We start from the raw sequence: 21,208 nt of genomic DNA on the forward strand, positions 1-21,208 counted from the left end.
GCGAACTGCTGCGAAGGAATCTTGATTTCGTAGGGAAAAGCTCTCTGTATCTGTAGTTCACACTTCACAATGTTTATTAATTTCTTATTTGGAGCCAGTCAACTGCGAGGTTGATCTTTTGGATTTTCTTGCTCTATACGTTGTGAGAGTGAGAAGGCAAAGAGATAGGATTATCTTAGTAAGCTTGTCGTTGGTGATATGGTCTTGAACATAATTAGTGCGTATGCCCTCCAAGTAGGCCTCGACGAGAGTGCTAAGAGACAGTTCTGGGAAGACTTAGATGGTCTGATTAGAGCTGTACCTAGTAGGGAGAAGCTTTTTATAGGAGGAGATCTTAATGAGCATATAGGTACTACAAGCGCAGGTTTCGAGGCAGTTCATAGAGGTTTTGGGTATGGTAGTAGGAATTAGGAGGGGGAGGAAGTTCTGGACTTTGCGGTAGCTTTTGACCTGATGATAGCCAACACTTTCTTTAGAAAGAGAGAATCTCATCTAGTGACCTTCAGTAGCGAACAACACTCGAACCAGATTGACTTTGTCCTCGCAAGAAGAAATGACAAATGAGCATACTTGGGTTGTAAGGTGATACCAGGGGAGTGTGTTGTTTCTCAACATAAGCTTTTGGTGGCAGACTTTTGTTTTCAGGTGCGTGCCCGTAGGGATAAACAAGCTAAGATTGAAAGAACAAAGTAGTGAAAATTGAAAGGGGAGACGTCAGAGGTATTCAGGGAAAGGGTTATCAATGAGGACTCTTGAAAGGAAGAAGAGGACATAAACAACATGTGGGAGAAGATGACAACCAACATTCGGAAGGTTGCCTCAGAGGTGTGTGGAGTAACCAAAGAAAGTGGAGGCGAGGCTAAAGATACTTGGTGGTGGAATGAGGAAGTCCAAAGGGCTATTAAGAAGAAAAATGCTATAGACGCTTGTACCATGATAGGAGTGTGAACAATATAGAGAAGTATAAGGTGGCAAAGAAGACTGTAAAGCGAGCTATAAGTGTGGCAAATGTTAGAGCGTATGAGGATCTTTACCAATATTTGAGTACGAAGGAAGGAGAGAATGGCATTTATAGGATGGCTAGGGTTCGTGAGAGAAAGACAAGGGACTTCAACCAAGTTGAGTGCATTAAGGATGAAAGGGAGCATCTCTTGGTGAAGGAGGACGAGATCAGACATCGATGGACAAGAGTATTTTGATAAATTGTTCAATGGTGAGAATACAGAACACAACCTTTCAGTTGGATGACTCTTTTAATGACACCAATAGGTGCTTTGTGTGGAGAATCCAAGAATCCGAGATCAGAGAGGCGTTGAAAAGGATGAAAGAGGATAAGGCGATGTGACCGGATGGTATCCCAATCGAGGTATGGAGATGCCTCGGGGATATAGCTATAGTATGGCTAACCAAGCTGTTCAACCATATTTTTCGATCGAACAAGATGTCTGACGAGTGGAGGAGAAGTATATTGATACCGGATCTATAAGAATAAAGGGGATATTCAAAGTTGTACTAATTACCGAAGGAATTAAGTTGATGAGCCATACTATGAAGCTATGGGAGAGAGTTATCGAGCATCGCTTGAGAGCAACAACGCTGGTCTCTATGAACCAATTTGGTTTCATGCCCGAAAGATCAACCATGGAAGCCATTTTCTTAATAAGACAAGTTATGGAGTTGTATAGGGAGAAGAAGAAGGACCTACAAATGGTTTTTATTGACTTGGAGAAGGCTTATGATAAAATACCATGAAATATTATGTGGTGGCCTTTGGACAAACACAAAGTCCTAACGAAGTACGTCAGGCTCATTAAGGACATGTACAATAATGTTGTGACTAGTGTTCGAACAAGTGATGGAGACACGAATGACTTCCCGATTACGATAGGACTACATCAAGGGTCAGCTTTGAGCCCTTATCTATTTGCCTTAGTGATGGATGAGGTCACAAGGGACATACAAGAGGACATCCCTTGGTGTATGCTTTTCGCGGACGATGTAGTGCTAGTTGATGAAAGCCGGATAGGAGTGAATCAGAAACTGGAGTTATGGCGGGAGACTTTGGAGTCCAAAGGTTTTAGACTTAGTAGAAATAAAACTGAGTATATGAGGTGTGACTTCGGCACTACTACTCGGGAGGAGGAAAATATTAGTTTGGAAGGTCAAGTAGTGCCTAGGAAGGATACCTTTCGATATTTAGCATCAATGCTACAGAGAGACGGGGATATTGATGAAGATGTTAGCCATAGAATCAAAGCAGGGTGGATGAAGTGGCGCTAAGCATCTGGTGTCCTATGTGATAAAAGGGTACCACATAAGCTAAAAGGCAAGTTTTATAGGACAGCGATTAGACCTGCTATGTTGTATGGTGCAGAATGTTGGCCTACGAAAAGACGACATGTTCAACAGATAAGTGTCGTGGAAATGCGTATGTTACGTTGGATTTATGGTCATACAAGAAGGGATCGAGTTTGGAACGATGATATACGTGATAGATTAGGGGTAGCACCAATTGAAGACAAGCTTGTCCAACACCGGTTGAGATGGTTTGGACATGTCCAACGGAGACCTCCAGAGGCACCGGTGCGTAGTGAAATCCTAAGCCAGAATAGTAACGTGAAGAGAGACAGATGAAGACCGAACTTGACTTGGGTAGAGGCAATAAAAGAAGACTTGAAAAGATGGAATATACCCAAAGACTTAGCGTTAGGTAGGAGTACATGGAAAATAGCTATTCACGTGTCTGAACCTTGATGGCTTCTGCTGGGTTTCAACTCTAGCCTATCCCAACTTATTTGGAACTTAAAGGCTTGGTTGTTGTTGTTATTGTTGTTGTATATGTGATGTCAGATTGATGATTTGATGTCTCTAGAAACACGTGGAGGCTTGAAATTGACTGCGAAGTGCGAACACAGAATGGATGGACTGGCGACTGCAAGACGTGTGCAAGATCTGATCCTGTTACGAACTTACAGGCCATTCCTGTTTCATCAAAAAAAACTTACAAGACATTCGCTACATGTTAAAAACCTTTGAAATTTGGAGATTTTTATAATATTTTTTTTACACCGTGCCTTGGCACGTTTTTTATTAAGCAGGAATAGAAAGTTTTGTTACAAAACTGTCGAGTTACAGTAATCCAAAATTTACCAAAACCCACAGCCCACACCTCTCAAACTTCTCGCACGAGGTTGTGATTACACAAGATACTATTTTGCGACTAAGACAAGGATACACCTCAAACCTCGCCCATCTCGACCCTATCCATGTTCATGGCCAACGGGACAAATTCCCCACCGAAAAGAAGCTGCAACACCTCCTGCTTGGAGGCCGATAACGGCGCCTGGAAGGTTGATTTGTACTTGCGCACCGTCTCAGAGTCAACATTGGGTGAGCTTGCTATGACTCCCAGCTTCTACATGAGCACGCACTGAGCCTGCTTGGTGGAGTCTGCCTTGCGTGGCTTCACAGCAAGGCGGTCACTGTGCCGCAGCGATAGAACGGAGACCGGCGTCTTGGGCCTAAGCAGCCTAGGCGGCCCGCGGATGAGGGGCATCTGCAATGGAAGGCAAAGCCGTGCCTCTAGCGTTTCCTGAAGCATAGGTGGTACAGGCCCCGGCGACGCTGGCCGACCCACGTCGTCATTGCTCGAGGAGTCCCTCGACGCGCCCAACATCTCTATTTCCCTGGACGAAGTCAAGACTAGCTGGACATCACTAGGATCGTCGACCACGATGGTGGCCGTGTCCCTATGTCCTGGTTCTGAAGAGGAGCGACGGTTTGGGGGCAGAACTTGGATTGCCACTTCAACCAACATTGGGTCTAGCGTCGAGTCGATTGCGGTGGCAGTTGCCTCAGCCGGCTCCACAGCACCAGGTCCGCCTCAGCATCAAGACCAACTACCTCGCATGACGAGCTAGGGCGACTGTCCGGCTGACGCTCATGTGCAAAGTTACCCTCGAGCCAGGCATAGATGCTAGCCACGCCCTCCGACACCTCGTACGTCGAGGCAAGGTGCACTCGAAACTCCGTCGGCGAGACAGCTGGCTGATTCCCGCCAACGAGCGCGACAAGAACAAGAGAAAAGTCAGTATCAGACGCGACGAGCTCCGTGTTCTTTAGGACAACGAAGACCTCAATCTTGGGACGGATATCAACATCACCCAGAGGTGGTGATAGTGGCAGGCTGCTGCTATGGTGCTGCTGCGACGACGATGACAGCGTGGTCGACTACTGCACACGATGAGACAACGACGGTGTCGGCGCCTGGCCTGGCGTGTCGCAACCTCCCGGCGACAAGCTAGGTCGCCTTGGACCAGCGGGGGCAACGCGCCGTGGCAGCCTGGTCGGGGCGATGCGCTTGGGAGGACGAAGGCTTGCACGCCGGTGATCGACCACGCTTTCACGCCCTGGGACGATGGCCAGTACCCCGGCAGCGGAAGCACTGGGACGGGGAGCAACATTGAGCAGCGATGTGGTCGTCCGTGAGGCAGTTGAAGCAGAGACCCACGAGCACCGATGGGACGGGGCGGTGGAGTTTGGGGGCCGTTCTCCCTAGGCAGCGTCGGCGACGATGACTTTTAACGATCTGTAACCCATGGACGTCATCGTTAGGCCCCTGTCGAGACACATGCGCGACCGTGTACGCTGTCGAGAAGTGTTAGGCACCGATGCCCTGCGCCACGGTCCGAGGCGCTAGTGCACCGGGACCCTTGCCGCCGGCTATGGACCAAGGCGACGCTGCGCGGGCACTCGCACGGCCCGCAACGGTGGTGTCCCGCGACCATCGGGCGCACTGGTCCTACGCCGACGTCGACGCCGACGCTTCCCCTTGGCAGCCGCCAGATGGTTAGCGTCCATGGTGGCTGCATTCTGTGCCGTGTCCGGAGCCCCCGCCGACGGTGGAGGCGTGGCCCGGAGAGCCTTGCGAGCGGCGTCGAGGTACGACGAGTGCGTGGCAGAAGAAGTGAGTTCATCGTCGGGTCTTCCGCCCAACGCCGAAACTTACTCATGCCAGCCGATCGACGGGCGGGGAAGAAAGGAGTGGCATGCGGGGAGAGGGAGGACGACGAGGACCTAGCCGAGCGTGCGACATCCTCCTCCTCGTTGTCCTTGCCTTCCATGACGTCCTCGACGACGACCAGCGTCTCGTCCTGCAACCTTCCATCCGTGGCAGGCACGGCGGCTGTGGTGACGACGGAATTGGGCCCGGCGAGGGGGATAGGGAGGGCGACGGGCTCAGGGCGGGGGCAGACGGGTGGACGGTCGCCGAGGTCGGTGGATCCGACAGGGGCGAGGTGGGCTCCTCGGCCGTCGGCTGCGGCGGCCGTGTGTCAGGACCGTCCTCGGTGGCACGGGATCCATTTTCCGGCCGGGGACAGCCGGCGTGCATGCGCTTGGCCGCGTCGCCAGGGCCTGTCGCTGGGAAGGCAGGCTCTAGGGGGCTCTGCGAGGCCGCTGCGGGGGTGGCCGCGAGGCGGCCTTCGCTGCACCGGCACCCGTGCACGGCTGGGAGGTGGCAGCGGCACCGTGAATCGACTCTGGCGTCGACAAGGAGGCAGCCGACGGGGATCCGCTCGGGTCAGGTGCGGGCGGCGACCGCCTCTCAGCGTTCTCGCCGTCTTCGTCGCTGGCAGTGGCCACGGTAACTGCAGCAAGGCGTGTCTCCATAAGCTGAACCTGCAGGTCCAAGCTGCACATCCTGCGAAGCTCTAGTGCCATGTTTGCTTGACTGATATCTATGGCTGAAAGTACTGTTGGTTGATTTGTTGTGAGAGAAAAATAATATTCGTTGACTGAAAAAGTATAGCTTATAAGGCAACGAACAGGGCGCGGACGGCAGTAGCAGCGACGGGCTGTTCCTCCGTACAGGTCGCCGCCTCGACTTCCGACGTTGACGCAACGCTACACCGGCCATCCGAACAGGCAAATGGGAGCTTGAAAGGGAGATCTAGTTGAGGAGAAGGATTTGTAGAGGATTTGGTTGTTGGCTTCAGATTTTGGGTGGATTTTGGGTGAGAGGAGGTGAGGAGGGATCGGGTTGGGAGACCCTCCAGGGAGGCTCCAACCGCTTTTTTATAATATAATGGCCTATCAGCAATCTCCATAGTTTAGGATTCGAGATCAGATCTGATGTACATCGAAGGTTACGTGTACAACAAAAATGCATTCATAGTCAACTTCGGGAACTGTTTGCAGCCCTCGCCGTGGTGACGTGCAGCGTTCGTACGAGCACGCTGCACGCTGTATATCGTTGACGACTTGACGTTCCGTCGCTCAAGCAGACAGAAATGCAAGCGAATGAAAACAATTAGGGCAGACAATAACATATACTGTACGTTGTTATCTGCAGCGATGTAGACTGCATTGTTCATTGCATTCTGTGGCCATCAGCTACGGGTAAGCTGATTCTATAGGAGAGGTGGTTCTCTTTGATTTTTTAGCATAAGCTCTCAAAACCACAATGGAGAATCACTTCACAGAATTAGGAGAAGCTACTTTTTTTTTTTAGCTCTCAGCCTCTTAATTCATTTCAGAAAATCACTTCACATAATCAGCAGAGAATTACTTCTCTAAAAAATTGTTTTGCAGAGCTGTTGGATTCAGCTGAAAATCAGCTGGAGCTCTGCCAGGACCTTGGTAGGCTGTTCGCTTAGCCTCAAGGATTCAGGAAGAAAATGACCCAAACGGCACAAGGTTTCCAAGCGCACTGGCTACTGGGCTGTGTGAGTGACCGCATCAGCATGGTGGGCTCAGGTCGCACGGTCCCTCGCAAACGGTTCCAAAAGCCCAATAATGTGATTTCTTCAGCCCACCAATTGAAAAAAGATCGCCTTCACCTGGCACACTGACAGCCTGATGTTCAATGTTAGAGAAAGAGAAACCACACGATTCCTGATTTTTCATATCGACTTGTCGACAAAGTGACTTGACAATTTTTCTCCAGGAAACGTGACATCACTGCAAACCCATCTCTAGTTCTCCATTCTCCGAATCTGGTTCTTTTTTCTCCGTTTCTTTCTTCAGCAACGAGAGAGACAGGGAGGGAGGCTGGTGAATGAAAACTGCAAAGATGAAGAAAACCGCGCGGTTGCAAGTCCCTCTCCGACGCTGACTCGCCGGCTCCCGTCTGGTCACCACCGTCATAGACCGCGCCGAACCGCCCAGTCCCATCCACCGCGCGGTGCTCCCCCTGTCCCCCAGCGCCCTCTGAAAAAAGGCGCACGGTTCGCGCGTCCCATTTCACCTGTTCCCTCACGTTGCTCCCTCCACCCTACTCTGTCGGTTACACCCTCTCCCTCTCCCTCTCCCTCTCCCTCTCCCCTTGCCGGCCGGTTTGCTCCGTCCATGGCCATGGCGATGGCGGAGTGGTGGGATGCGGCGACGGCGGCCGTCGCAGCGTACACGGGGATGACTCCTGCGGCGTTCTTCACGGCCGTGGCGGTGGCCGCGGCGCTGTACGTCGCGGTTTCAGGACTGCTCGCGCGGCCGGCGCAGACGTCAACGAGGAGGGAGGAGGTGGCGGCGGAGGAGAGGGCGTTCGAACCACTGCCGCCGCCGGTGCAGCTCGGCGAGGTGACGGAGGAGGAGCTGCGAGCTTACGATGGGTCCGACCCCAAGAAACCGCTGCTCATGGCCATCAAGGGCCAAATCTACGACGTCACGCAGAGCAGGTATATGCATTCTAGCATGTTATTTTGTTTTTTTGTTTGGGGGAATTTCTCGTGTGCCATTAAAAAAGATCGTAATGCTCTTTGTGTCTCTGAAAAAGTTCAGTCTGCTCTAACTTTTTTGTGTCCTCCATGCCACTGCCGTCAGTTTGGGCTCTAACGTCGTCAAACTGCAGGTGTGAAAAGTCGAAAATACCCTTATTGCAGGTGTGAAAAGTCGAAAATATCCTTATTGCAGGTGCGAAAAGTCGAAAATACCCTTATGTCTAAATATGTCATTAATTTTTTTGAGCATCTTAACGACTTCAAATGAAAAAACTCAAAACTTGAAAGTTGTAGATCTCGTCGAGATCTATAATTTTCATATAAAAATTATTTTCATTTAATTCCGCAAAAAAAATATGATTTGATATGATTAATATATTTTAGAAAAATCATATTTTTTACGAAATTAAATGAAAATAATTTTTATATGAAAATTATAGATCTCGACGAGATCTATAACTTTCTAGTTTTGAGTTTTTTCATTTGAATAAGATGCTCAAAAAAATTAATGACATATTAGACATAAGGGTATTTTCGACTTTTCGCACCTGCAGTTTGACGGCGTTAGAGCCCAAACTGACGGCAGTGGCATGGAGGGCACAAAAAAATTAGAGCAGTGGCGCTGAAGACCACTGAATTTTTCTAGGAGCACACAAAGTATTGCGATCTTTTTTAATGCACACAAGGAATTCCCCGTTTTGTTTGTGATGGAAAAACTTGGAACGGAGACACTAGCAGTCTAGCACCCCTAGAACTCTCATAGAATTTTTAGTACGGAAGTAGTACTTACTTTAAAAAAAATCAAATGTTTCATATAGGAGTCTTCAGATAATCTTTATGACTGAAAATAAAAGAAAATGGTTGGACTAGAAAATTAAGTTGTCATTTCAGATTTTCAGTTAGTAATCTTCACGTCGGCAAAGCAAGTGGAACTGGGCAAAAGCTGAATTTACCGACCTTGCCATGTGAAATCAAAGGAGAAATATCTTGTTTCGCATGGGAAACTAATTGTTTGATGCTTAAGCGCCACCATGGCTCTTAATAAAATTCAAGTGTTTCCTAATAAACAAGAATGAATTTTCTTCCTTTCAATTTTGTTTGCTCAAAAGACAACTCATGATTCATAGGATCGCAACAAGATAATTTCTACCAAAAAACCACTATAAATTTTGATACCAAAAGTATAATTGGATTCATTATGGAATATATTTACATAGTATATATATGTTGGTACCAAATAAGTATAATTGGATTCGTTATGGAATATTTACATAGCATGTTATTCGATGTCACATATATTAATACTTTTTTCAATAATTTGGTCAAACTTTACATAGTTTGACTAGGATAAAGTTAGAATTGGATTCTGTTCCGGAGGTCTTACTTAGCAATAGCATTTTAGCCGACTAGTGTGAGATGACCAAGCTATGTAAGCGTTTAGGTTAATTTGACGATATATGCCATGTTCGCTTGACTTATAAGCCGTATTTTTTCAATCAATGAATAATATTTTTCTCTCACAATAAATTAACCAACAGTACTTTCAGTCATGGCTTATCAGTCAAGCGAACAGGGCAATACGCGCATACTGACCATCCTTGCGGTTTCTAGATGCTGGTCAGTCCCAAATAGATTCATTTCTCATGTAAACGAGAGCGCTTCAAGTCACCACATTCAGCAAGACGCTTTCAGATATTTTGAGCTCAGTTATTTTCCATCGTCAACTGTAGATTGCTCAGATGGTAATATACCTTTCTGACCTGAGAAAATTCTGCTGATTCTTGTTCTAATAAAATGATCTGACCTTAAGGGGAAATTCAGGTGTTATTTCCTCTTTTAGAAGATTCGTCAGAAAGGAACAGCATATCTGATGGCTTCAAAAGGACTAATGGTCAACCAGATACCATTAAAGTACTTGGTTCTGGATGATATTCTATGTCAAGACTTCTCCATTCTCTGGATTCTGACATTATTTATTTCTATCCTTCCATATTGAGCACTATTTTCCCAGTTGATTTAAAAATTTACAGGAACCAGTAATTTTCATGAGCATTACATATTCCTGGTTGCAACATGTTCATCTTCCAATTTCATCTCCTTTCGCAGGATATTTTATGGACCTGGTGGCCCGTACGCATTGTTCGCTGGCAGAGACGCGAGTAGGGCTTTGGCAAAGATGTCATTTGAAGCTAGTGACTTAACTGGTGACATTTCGGGGTTAGGTCCGTTCGAGGTGGAGGCCTTGCAAGAATGGGAGCACAAATTCAAGAGCAAGTATGTTACAGTTGGAATAATCAAGAAGACTGTTCCATTCTCAGAGGGAGATACTGCAAGGAGCGCCGTGACAACTGAAAGAGACATAGATGCTAGTACTATTGAAAGTGACGATGTGCCAGAACCAAAGGAAACTGGAATGACAAACCAAGGGAGTGTAGCCGAGAAGATAATGGAATCACCAGATGTTGATGTTAGCACAAGCAGCCATGAAGATACAGAGGAGAAGGTAAAGGAATTGCCAGATTCAGATGTGACAAATACGAGCATCCAAGTTGATGCAGTGGAGAAGCCAGAGGAAACACCAAACGCAGTTGTAAAGAACAGAAGCATTGAAGATGCAGTTGAGCCAAAGTTAACGCCTCAGGTAGTAGATGGGAAAGATACATGTGAACCTGAAGACGCAACAGAGAAGCCAGATGAAGCAGCAGATGCCGTAGAATTAAAGAACACCACCGGTCATGAGGATGCTAAGCAACAAAAGGAAACACGGAATGAAGATCAAAAGGATGTAAGCAGCCATGAACATGGTGAGGAGGATCCAAAATAAACTTCAGATCCAGAGGTCAAGAATGCATAGAGTTGGTGCTGTTGCTGGGAAGCTTTCTGGCTGTCTGAGCCAGTTAACATAATAGAGTGTAATGCACATTGTGGCCAGAATTCAGTTATGAATTATTGTATGGAGTATAATTATACTTAAAGTAAACTAATAATAACAATAATCGTAATAGTAATAATAACAATAATAATGGTACACTCTGATCAAGGTAAACTGTCGTTCACGTTGGGTCCAATTATGCAAGCTCTTAATTTAGTATTTTACATCTAAGTATTTACAAATCTTGTTTAGTATGATAGTATCAGCTAGAAAAGATGTAATCAGCATTTTGAATGCTGATTTTGTTCATTGGTTACTATAGCTAAGGATACAAACTTACGGCACGAGCACATCAGTTGAATTTAGCCTGGATGGTACTAGAAGCAATATCTTTTGGGTAGATACTTGATTGGTTATCAATTGGGGCATTAATAAAGTTAGGACAAGCATTAGGGCCAAGCATGCAGTTCTACACCTTCGAATGATTGGTTTAGACTTAAAAAATGACTTTACCTCTTATTGGTCACAATCCATTCTATACAAACGATAATTCAATTATCACTCCAAGCTTCAGCATGAGTTCAACAGGTGCAACCTTGCACATATCTTCAACAAACATATTCAAACATCTTATGCTTCTACATCAGTGACTAAATAAAAGCCTGAAAAAGCATATTCACATATTGGCACCAGATACCATTTTGGAATTTATACGGTAAACAAGCTTACATGTACGTTGATCTACTTCGTGATCCAAGATCACTGATTCTGTAATTCTTTGTACATCAAATTGTGAAACTTGGAAGAATCAGCACGACCTATGTACAACAGATAACTTGTGAAACTTGCATAAAACTAGAAGCTCGTTCTCGGCATGAGCAGTTTTGCAATTTCCCATGGTGTTTGCAGGACTAAATAGAAGACAAGTTCATATACTCTGCTTGTTCCTCCTGTTTTTTCCATGTTTAATTTGAGAGTTAATTGTCGAAGATGATATCAGATATGCGTTAATCGAATATCAGATCATTCTCTTCTATGTGATCCTACAAGTAGAGACTCAAGATTCTGCATAAACAAAAGGCAATAGAGGATGTTGAGCTATCACCTGCAATGAAATGATACAGAATTACAAAAATAAGTCCCCTACCTTCACTGATCGATTAAGTTCTTCAATCTTATGGAGCAATATATTGTCAGGAATTTTACCCTTAGAATCAAGGGCAGTGCGGATTGGGGAAGCTTTGACCTGCAAATAGTAATTCCACTGTTACAATCATGGACACCCAGCAGGAGCAATTAAATTTCAGTACAAACAAACATATGACCAGGGCTGCAGCACTACCTTTGCACTAGGTGAGTGTAATCCACTAGTTGGAACATGAGAAGGGCCTTCCTCGGAGTACAATGTAGTTTTCCAACTTTGGCCTTCTCTGATGCTCCTGGAAGCTTCTCTGATTATAACCTTCACAAAATAGAAACAGATGTCAGCAAACAATCAGCTAAGAGGTGATTGGAGAAGTCCAAAACCAAAATATTATTTTCAACCGAGAAAGGATTAGTGTGGATATAAGATGGTAAAACAGAATAACAGGTATAAAAACAAAATACACCTTTATAAGGTCCACTGCAAGCAGTAACACAGAGCAATCACCTTTCTTAGAAAATCTGGATTATGGACACAATGAAATTGCAGCTCATCCACTGGAGCAGGTTTCCCATGGGCTATGCTTTCTATTCTAAATGTGTATAAGCTGTAAGCAGATTGTAGACAGCCTGCATAATAGATCCTTTTTTCAGAAACATACAAATATACAATTCTAACTTTTAAAGAAGGCCGTTTCACAATTTTCTGTTCAAGTTTATGCATGAGATACGAACTAGTGTAAGGTAGGCATATATTCCCTTAACTTTTAGATAAGTAAAATGCATTAACATGTCCATCAGTGATTTTTTCTTCCTTGAACATTCAGTGAATTTTTACAAAGAACCAATGCCTGGTTGAAGTAGGTAACCGAATTATAGCTTTACGCAAATGAATCCATCAAGTGGGGTATATAGGTATGCACAGCTCTCCTGCATTGTTCTGAGAAAAAATGGAGTATATAGATGAATTAGGAAAAACAAATGCTGGTGCTAGCAAAACTTCATATCAATCATAAACAATGTTGAAAGTATTATCAGCTTAGTAAAATGCAGAGATTGTTTTGTTGTATTGGTTTGCATAAACAAGAAGTTGCGAATAGTTGAAATCGAAGTATACACAGCCATTTACCTTGCTCAATTATAACATCAACAATCAAATGGAGAGGTACTTTAATCTCTTTCTTAACTATCCCCATGAATGGCAAGTACGAAGGCCTTATCGCCTGCGAAAATTTCACATCCATTCAGCGTTGATCTGAGAATTGAAAACTCCAGCACAACCAACCAATCAAGACTCAAGACGACAGGTTTACCAATACCTTGTACACTATCTTATTGTCGGTGACAAAGAGTTGGCGGGACAGGATGTCCCTCTTCAGCACGTATCTCTTGTACGGCAGGTAGAGAAGCAGGAGCAGCCCGATCCCCCACGCCAGGACAAGCAGCAGGGATATGAGTGCCCAGATGATGGTGTCGTACTGAAGGTAGTTGGGCATCAGCTCTTGGAACGAGGCCCGGTACACAACTCTCGCGGCGGCGCCCGTCTCCTCCTCCTCCTCCTCCTCATCGCCTGCCTCGCACGTTAACGTTACATCCTCGACCAAGCGCGTACCGGAGGCGCTCCTCTCGCTCAGTGTCACGGCGTGGCCACTCAGCATGCCTTCCTAGTTCCGGCCCAGGAGCCTGCACGGTCTGTAGCGAATAGAACCGATGAACCAGCGAGCTCCCCTCACTCAGCGGCAGATTCACTTGTCCTCTCGAGAGAATCGGTGCTAATCGGCGGATGGTGAGTGGGAGAGGAGAGAATCACCTCACCTGTAGCTGTAGTAGGTAAGTGGAGGCGTGGCGGCAGAGCCGCAGAGCTCAAGCGGCGGCGACGGATGCTGGGAGGAGAGAAGGAGCGGCAGAGCCCGATTGCCCGAATCACGCCGCAGGAGGTGGAAACGAGTGTCTCTTCCCCTGAACCTGAAATCTTCTTCTTCTTCCACACTCCCTTTGTCCCGTCTCTCGCCAGAATCCTCTCGTCTCGTACTCGCCGTCACACGCGTGCAGAGCAAGGGCAGGAAAGGTGGGAGGGTCATTATTGGGCCAGCGAAACGTGAGCCCACCCGTGTATAACTCATGTGGGCTATGCACGGAACGTCGTCACAAACGCAAGCGTCGCGTGGCCCATCCAAAACACGGCGGAGCGGCATGGCGTGCCCGAGTATGAGGGGATTCTTTTTTTTTCCCCACTTTTACTTTTGTGATTTGTCACGGGCTCAATTGCCACTGTTGAGACATTCAGTTATTCAGTCTGTATTCAGTCTGTACTCGTTATGATGACTGACGTCGCCCACGATCGTGCGCACCACGCACTCCCGGCTGTAACTTGTATATATACTCAATGAGATGCAATACTACGGTCGTTGGCCACATTCTCATTCTCTACATGGTATCATTTGCCGCAGCTTGATCCTGCTCGCCTCCCTTCCGCAACCGTCGCTCGCCTCCGGCGACGCCGTCCTCCACTGCTGCTCTCTCCGCTGCTCATCCTCCCGGCGTCATGGATGTCAATCCTCTCTTCGAGTTCGACCAGTCTGACGCCGATTCCTCCTCTGGCTCCAGCGTTTCCTACGAAGCCTCCTTCGACGCTCCTGTCCTCCCCACGCCGACGGCGGCTGTCTTGCAGACGGTCAACATCAAGACGCACGTCCCCGTCGAGCTCAACCTCGCCGAATCGAACTACACCGAATGGCGCTGCTTCTTTGACGCCTTCATCGGGAAGTTCGGCCTCGGCAGTCACCTCTCCTCTCCGCCAACCATCGACAACCGCCGTGATCCGGACTGGGTCATGAAAGATCAGTGCATCTTGAGTTGGCTCTACAACTCCATGGCCAAAGATGTTCGCGCCATTGTTCGCGTTCCCAAAGCTACTACCTACTCCATTTGGAACGCCGTCCATGCTCACTTCACGGACAACGAGCTCCACAGGGCAGTCTACCTGGAGGCGGAGTTCCGAAACCTTGTCCAGGGCGACATGGACATCACGACCTACACCGGAAAACTCAAGCAGCTGTCCGACGCACTGCGCGACGTGGGCCAGCCGGTCCGTGAAACCTCGCAGGTCCTCAACATGCTTCGCGGCCTCAGCTCCAAGTACCGGCACACCGTCCCCGTGATCACCGCGAAGAACCCGCCGCACACGTTCTTGTCGGCCCGCTCCTATCTGCTGCTGGAGGAGCAGTATGATAAGGAGCAGGCGAAGTCGGCGCATCACCAAGCTCTGCTCGCCACTGCCGGCACACGTTCCACCTCTGCTGTCTCCGGCGATAGCGGTTCCAGCTCGGCCTCCAAGCCATCGGTGCCCGCAACCGCCTCAGCTCCACGTTCTGATCGTGCGCCCAAGAAGAAAGGTCGTGGGCGTGGTCAAGGAAGCGGTTCCGGCACCACCTCTACTGCTCGTCCTCGGGCTCCAGCGTGGGTTCCTGGGCTGAACCCCTGGACCGGCATGGTGCAGGCCTGGCCCATGTCGTTCCGCGTCCCGAGCTCTAGCGTTCTGGGTCCACGCCCCGGCACCCAGCCACAGCAGGCTTACCTCGCTGGCACCGTGCCCCCGCCGCCGATGTACGCACCCCCCGGCGTCGCACCTCCACCTTCGCCGGACGTGTGGAACCATCAGGCCCTCCTCGCCGCCCTCGCGACATCCGGTGTGCCGAACACTAGACCACAAGCCTCGGAATGGTTCCTCGACACCGGCGCGATGTCGCACATGAGCTCCAACGCTGGTAATCTTTCTTCTCCTCTCCACCCTTCTAAATCTCCTTCTATCACTGTTGGCAATGGCGCCACCCTACCAGTCACTCATCGCACCTCTACTGCCATTGCCACAGCACACTCTCCTCTTCAACTCAACAACATCCTTGTTTCTCCTTCTTTAGTTAAAAACCTTATTTCCGTTCGATCCCTCACTCGTGACAACAATGTTTCCGTTGAGTTTGACCCCTATGGTTTCTCTATTAAGGACCTCCCAACCCGCACGGTGATGCTCCGATGTAACAGCGGCGGCGACCTGTACCCCCTGGCACCGTCATCGCCGGAAGCACTCATTGCCACCACTGCTACTGCTGATCTCTAGCACTTGCGGCTAGGTCACCCGGGGCGTCATGCTCTTCGTCAAACTCTGCATCATGTCGCCTTTAGCTGTTCTAAGTCTTCTTCACATGTGTGTTCATCTTGTCAGTTTGGTAAACATGTCAGACTACCATTTTCTTCTTCTGCATCTGTCAGTTATGTTCCCTTTCAAATTATACATGCTGATGTCTGGACGTCGCCAGTTCCTAGTTGTTCTGGTTTTAAATATTATCTTGTCTTGATTGATGATCTTACTCATTATGTCTGGACTTTCCCCTACGTAGCAAAGCTGATGTATTTGCCTGCATCTTGTCTTTCCACGCATATGTATCTACTCAATTTCAGCTTCCCATTCTCTCCTTCCAAACTGACAACGGAAAAGAATTCGATAATCAAGCATTACGTGCTCACTTTGCTACTCACGGCATAGTGTTTCATTTGTCCTATCCCTACACTTCATCCCAGAATGGCACTGCAGAGCGTATCATCCGCACTCTGAACGACTGCGTTCGCAGTCTGCTCCTGCATGCCGGCATGCCTCCCTCTTTCTGGGCTGAAGCCTTATCCACATCAACGCATCTTCTTAATCGGCGTCCATGCCAAGCTACTGGTCCCTCCACGCCATTCCAGCGTTTGCTCGGTGCCCCACCTAGCTATGACCACCTCAGAGTCTTCGGCTGTCTTTGCTTTCCTAATCAGGCAGCCACTATGCCTCATAAGCTTGCTCCCCGTCCCACTGCTTGTGTGCTGCTGGGGTATCCCACTGACCACCGCGATTATCGTTGCTTCGATCTCGATACACGAAGAGTGATCACTTCCCGTCATGTTACATTCGACGAGAATTCCTTCCCTTTCCACTCGGCTTCGTGCAATGGAGTTTCTGATGGAACTGTTGTCTGTCCGACAACAGACACCGTAGTTATTCAGGAACTGGCACCGTCGCGCATTCAGGTTCCTGCCCATTCTGATTCACCTGCCCCAGCCTCTGCACATATGGTTCCCACGCCAGAGTCTCCCTCGCTCGCAGCACCCTCTTCAGCCCATCCCACGCCGTCAGCGTCTTCTTCATCCCCAGCTGCTGCTGAGCCGCCGCCTGCGCCTGCACATTCGATGATCACTCGCGCTCGGGCTGGCATCGTCAAACCCAACCCACGCTATGCGCTCGCCAACACCATGTCTCCACCTTCCACTAGTGCCTCCATATCCCCTCTGCCAACCTCGGCGCGCGTCGCGCTTCGAGATCCTAACTGGCACGGCGCCATGGAACAGGAGTACCGTGCTCTTCAGGCAAACCGCACATGGTGTTTGGTTGCGCGTCCACCTGGTGCCCATATCATCTCTGGCAAATGGGTATTTCGCCACAAGCTCAATCCAGATGGATCCCTCGAGCGCTATAAAGCCCGGTGGGTGGTCCGTGGGTTCACGCAGCGCGCGGGCATTGACTTCGGCAAAACCTTCACGCCAGTCGTCAAGCCTGCCACAATCCGCATAGTGCTCACCATTGCAGCCTCTCGTCGCTGGTCCACATGACAGCTCGATGTGTCCAACGCGTTCCTTCACGGCAACCTGCAGGAACACGTTCTCTGTCAACAACCCACAGGTTTTGTCGATCCTGAGCACCCAAACGCCGTCTGTCTCCTCGACAAGTCTCTATACAGGCTTCGTCAGGCCCCTCGCGCATGGTTCACTCGGTTTGCTGATCACGCCATCAAGCTTGGCTTCAAGCCGACACGATCCGATGCCTCACTCTTCGTTCTGCGCCGGGGCCACGACATCGCATACCTCTTGCTATATGTCGACGACATCGTACTCACAGGTTCCAGTCCAGCGCTCCTCCAAGACATCATCCAGCGCCTGCAACTGGAGTTCGCTGTCAAGGATCTTGGTGATCTGCGCTTCTTCCTCGGCATCGACGTCAAGCGTACAGTCGACGGCTTCTGTTTGTCCCAGCAGCGCTACGCCGAGGACATTCTCGAGCGCGCTGGGATGACAAACTGCAAGCCGGCTACAACACCAATCGACACTAAGGGAAAACTCTCTACCGATGGACCAGTGATCGACGATGCCAAGACGTACAGGAGTCTGGCCGGGGCGTTGCAGTACTTGACTGTTACGCACCCTGACCTTGCCTTCGCCGTGCAGCAAGCGTGTCTGCACATGCATGATCCCCGTGCACCTCACCTCGCGCTGCTGAAACGCATCCTCCGCTACGTCCGCGGCACGACGACGATGGGATTATACCTACGAGGCTCGGCGGACCTCACCGTCACGGCGTACTCGGACACTGACTGGGCGGGATGCCCGGATACTCGGCGCTCGACTTCGGGATTTTGTGTCTACCTCGGCGACGCTCTTGTGTCATGGTCTTCGAAACGGCAACCTACAGTCTCTCGTTCGAGCGCTGAGGCGGAATACCGTGCTGTCGCGAACGCCGCGGCGGAATGCATTTGGCTCCGGCAACTCCTCGGCGAGCTCCATTGTGGCGTGACCAAGGTGACGGTCACCTACTGTGACAATGTTTCTGCGGTGTACATGTCGGCAAACCCCATTCACCACAAGAGGACCAAGCACATCGAGTTGGACATACACTTTGTCCGCGAACGCGTTCAGATGGGCGATCTACGTGTTCTGCATGTTCCAACAGGTGAGCAGTACGCCGATGTGATGACAAAGGGATTATCGACAGCGACCTTCGAAGCATTTCGCTCCAGTCTATGCGTCGTCCCGATGAACGTGTGAAGACTGCACCGACTGCGGGGGGGTGTTGAGACATTCAGTTATTCAGTCTGTATTCAGTCTGTACTCGTTGTGGTGACTGACGTCGCCCACGATCGTGCGCACCACGCACTCCCGGCTATAACTTGTATATATACTCAATGAGATGCAATACTACGGTCGTTGGCCACATTCTCATTCTCTATAGCCACCTTTGTAGGTATTCCTATACTTTGCCACCGTGACGACGAAAACTGACATTTTGCACGTCTGACTGCCCAAGTCACCCATCTAGCGTGGCAGGGGGCACGCGAAAAGACCTCTGTGTCTCGTCCTAGGCGCCGCGGCCTCCTACACTTGGCGGCCAGCAGCGTCCCCAGCAGCCACGTGCCCTCTCCCAACGGTCATTGCCCAGTGCCCACCTAACGACGTGAAGTCCATGAAGCTCTGGATCAGCGTTGGCCCCGGTGGCGTCATTTGACCACCACGGCTACGCCGTGGACCCGAGGATGGAGAGGAACGGGAGGGAAAGGGACAGAACCAGTGCCATGAGCGCGAGCGTGTCATCCGCGAGCCTAGCAGCGGCTGCCATGATGCGCGCAACGGAGGTGCCGGCGAGGAGCGCTGTCAGCGCGGGCGCCGCCAGCCAGTAGAGGCCCAGGGTCAGCAGGTGTGCCGCCTTGCGGAACCGCTTCTCGTGCGCGACGACGGCCGCGGTGGCCAGGTGCACCACGCACTGCAGTGCTAGGAACACCGCCTCGGCATTGGTGGTGCTGGCGAGGTCGACGAAAACGGTGGCCGAGGTGGTGGCGGCGCACGACATGTGCAAGAGCCGCCGCGGCATCGAAGACCACGAAGGTGCCCCGCACCTCCACAAAGTTCGGTTCGTCAGCGTCCTCGCCTCCACCTTATCCTTGCTCAGCACGGCGTCCTCACCGTCGTTGCTGCCGCCTGGGCACACGCAGCGGTGAAGGCGGATGATGGCGGCACGTGCACCGTGTGCTTAGCATTGGCGGGTGTGGGCGGGACGCTCGCCCTGGCCAGCGAGTGCAGCAGCAACTTGTAGATGCGGCCAAGTGCGCGGAGGCCACGGCACTCAGGACGGGGAAGATGAACAGTGGATGTTGAGACGAAGAATAAGGCGGGGGCAGGGAAGTCTTTTGCATGCCCTTGCCACGCTGGATGGGTGACTTGGCTAGTCTACCCTGCAAAATGTCTAAAACTGTGAAGTTTTCGTCGGCATGGTGGCAAAAATGTTGGACACCTACAAAGGTGGCAACTGAGCCCGTGCCAAACATAAAAGTGGCAAAAAAAATCCCAAGACTCCTGAGATCTGGTTTAGATGCGATACAATTTAGGTTAGGGCTATTTGGAGGCCGAGGCAACGGCCCATTAAGTTAGGACTATTTGGGGTGGAGCTGTCGATGTCCGTGGTGGAGGGGGAAGGGAAGGCGGATGGGCTTGTCTATTTCCATCAGCCTTTTGGTCTCTGCACGACTGCACCACGTGATGATGCAGCCCACGCTCCTACCGTCCTGCTTGATTTCGAATCATGGTTTACTAGTGTTGTTTATACTAGACTTGATTTGGATAGGGAAAGGGAAGAAAACCAAAAGATAAGGGAAGGCAAATATGGTCTGAGCTCTGTTTTTTTGTTTTTGTTTTATCCAACATATCCCAAACCATGTAGCTAGGCCTGCAGCGCGCCATAGCTGATGTACCCGCGCCGTAGAGCTTAGCCATGGCGCGGGGGCGGTGGACGTGTTCGATGAAATTCAGCTTGTGGTGGTGGGGAAGTGTGGAAAGCACGTTGGGGGAATGCCGCCTCATAGCTTTTCTCTCTTACTTTTGCAGGGATTGCCTGCAAAGGTGATCAGCTTGGGCTGGCTTCCGCCGTACCAGCAGGTAAACAATAGAAACTCTTTTTTATCTTTCTTTTTAATGTGTTGTACACTATGCATCAACCATTGCGGTATTTCTTTATTTTCCTCTTTGATACATATGACAGTAGGAGATTTGATTATGTTGATTAAAACATTAGGTCAAGAAGGGACCCTTCTCTTTCGTGAAGGGCAAGACCACGTCTGGGTCCCCGAAGATGTCTGCCGTAAGAACGGATATTTTGAAGACCAAAAGGAGCAAATGACCCAAGGATGGGACAAGCTTGATAAGCGGTAACATAATTCTTGGAGTTCTAATAATAACCACAGTTCACATAAGTTGAATGTTATTGAGGTCATTTGTTGTTCTAGACCTTAGCCTTCGAACACCCGGTTGTCGCGCAAACGGATCAAGCGAACCAAACTCCAAAGCGAATGTGAGGCAGAGGGAACACGATCGATGTATTCATGGTAAAAACTGGTCTCTACTTACAATCCCCACCTTATGGGCTATTTATACACGCCTGTGGGCTTTTCATGGACTAAAACGCCCCTGCAACCACTACATATCCTAGGTATATTCCTGCTCGCCTAGGACCTGTTCGCCATTTCAGAGATACCGCCTGCCCCGGGTGGCGCCGACCCTCTGGTCCCGCACTTTGCCGCCTCTCTATCGACCGAAGCGGGCCCCGAAGGAATGGAGCTGTCGGCGACCTGTCGCAGGGCGGCTCCTCCCCGGGCGAAATCTGCGAAGTCAGCTACACAGACAA

General features: G+C 49.5%; 2 protein-coding genes across 3 annotated transcripts; one reads left to right on the forward strand and one right to left on the reverse strand.

Annotated features, from left to right (window-relative positions):
- Positions 1-7,166: 7,166 nt before the first annotated feature.
- Positions 7,167-10,766, forward strand: LOC136474411 (membrane steroid-binding protein 1-like). Its single transcript, XM_066471988.1, has 2 exons — positions 7,167-7,673; positions 9,822-10,766. The coding sequence occupies exons 1-2, from the start codon at positions 7,348-7,350 to the stop codon at positions 10,537-10,539; spliced, it is 1,044 nt and encodes a 347-aa protein (XP_066328085.1). The 5' UTR covers positions 7,167-7,347; the 3' UTR covers positions 10,540-10,766.
- Positions 10,767-11,119: 353 nt separating this feature from the next.
- LOC136474412 (uncharacterized) lies at positions 11,120-13,779 on the reverse strand. 2 transcript variants are annotated; one of them, XM_066471990.1, is made up of 7 exons: positions 13,541-13,779; positions 13,050-13,422; positions 12,860-12,953; positions 12,239-12,360; positions 11,930-12,049; positions 11,735-11,833; positions 11,120-11,652 (listed from the first exon to the last, which is right to left on the reverse strand). In XM_066471990.1, exons 2-7 carry the CDS (start codon positions 13,386-13,388, stop codon positions 11,611-11,613), a joined length of 816 nt encoding a protein of 271 aa, XP_066328087.1. In that variant the 5' UTR covers positions 13,389-13,422; positions 13,541-13,779; the 3' UTR covers positions 11,120-11,610. The 2 variants fall into 2 exon arrangements, with proteins under 2 accessions (XP_066328087.1, XP_066328086.1); XM_066471989.1 differs by having other exon boundaries at positions 11,122-11,652; positions 13,546-13,778.
- Positions 13,780-21,208: the final 7,429 nt, after the last annotated feature.

Source organism: Miscanthus floridulus, chromosome 8 (assembly GCF_019320115.1).
Source record: "Miscanthus floridulus cultivar M001 chromosome 8, ASM1932011v1, whole genome shotgun sequence".
In the NCBI taxonomy this organism is placed as follows: Eukaryota; Viridiplantae; Streptophyta; class Magnoliopsida; order Poales; family Poaceae; genus Miscanthus; species Miscanthus floridulus.

What these genes read in the sequence shown, in the direction of transcription:
- LOC136474411 (XM_066471988.1), top strand. Translation starts at nt 7,348, where the DNA reads ATGGCCATGGCGATGGCGGAGTGGTGGGATGCGGCGACGGCGGCCGTC. An exon ending in TACGACGTCACGCAGAGCAG is followed by an intron (nt 7,674 to 9,821) that starts GTATATGCATTC and finishes CTCCTTTCGCAG; the next exon opens with GATATTTTATGGACCTGGTG.
- LOC136474412 (XM_066471990.1), bottom strand. Translation starts at nt 13,388, where the DNA reads ATGCTGAGTGGCCACGCCGTGACACTGAGCGAGAGGAGCGCCTCCGGT. An exon ending in TGATGTTATAATTGAGCAAG is followed by an intron (nt 12,361 to 12,859) that starts GTAAATGGCTGT and finishes TCTATTATGCAG; the next exon opens with GCTGTCTACAATCTGCTTAC. An exon ending in ATCCAGATTTTCTAAGAAAG is followed by an intron (nt 12,050 to 12,238) that starts GTGATTGCTCTG and finishes TATTTTGTGAAG; the next exon opens with GTTATAATCAGAGAAGCTTC.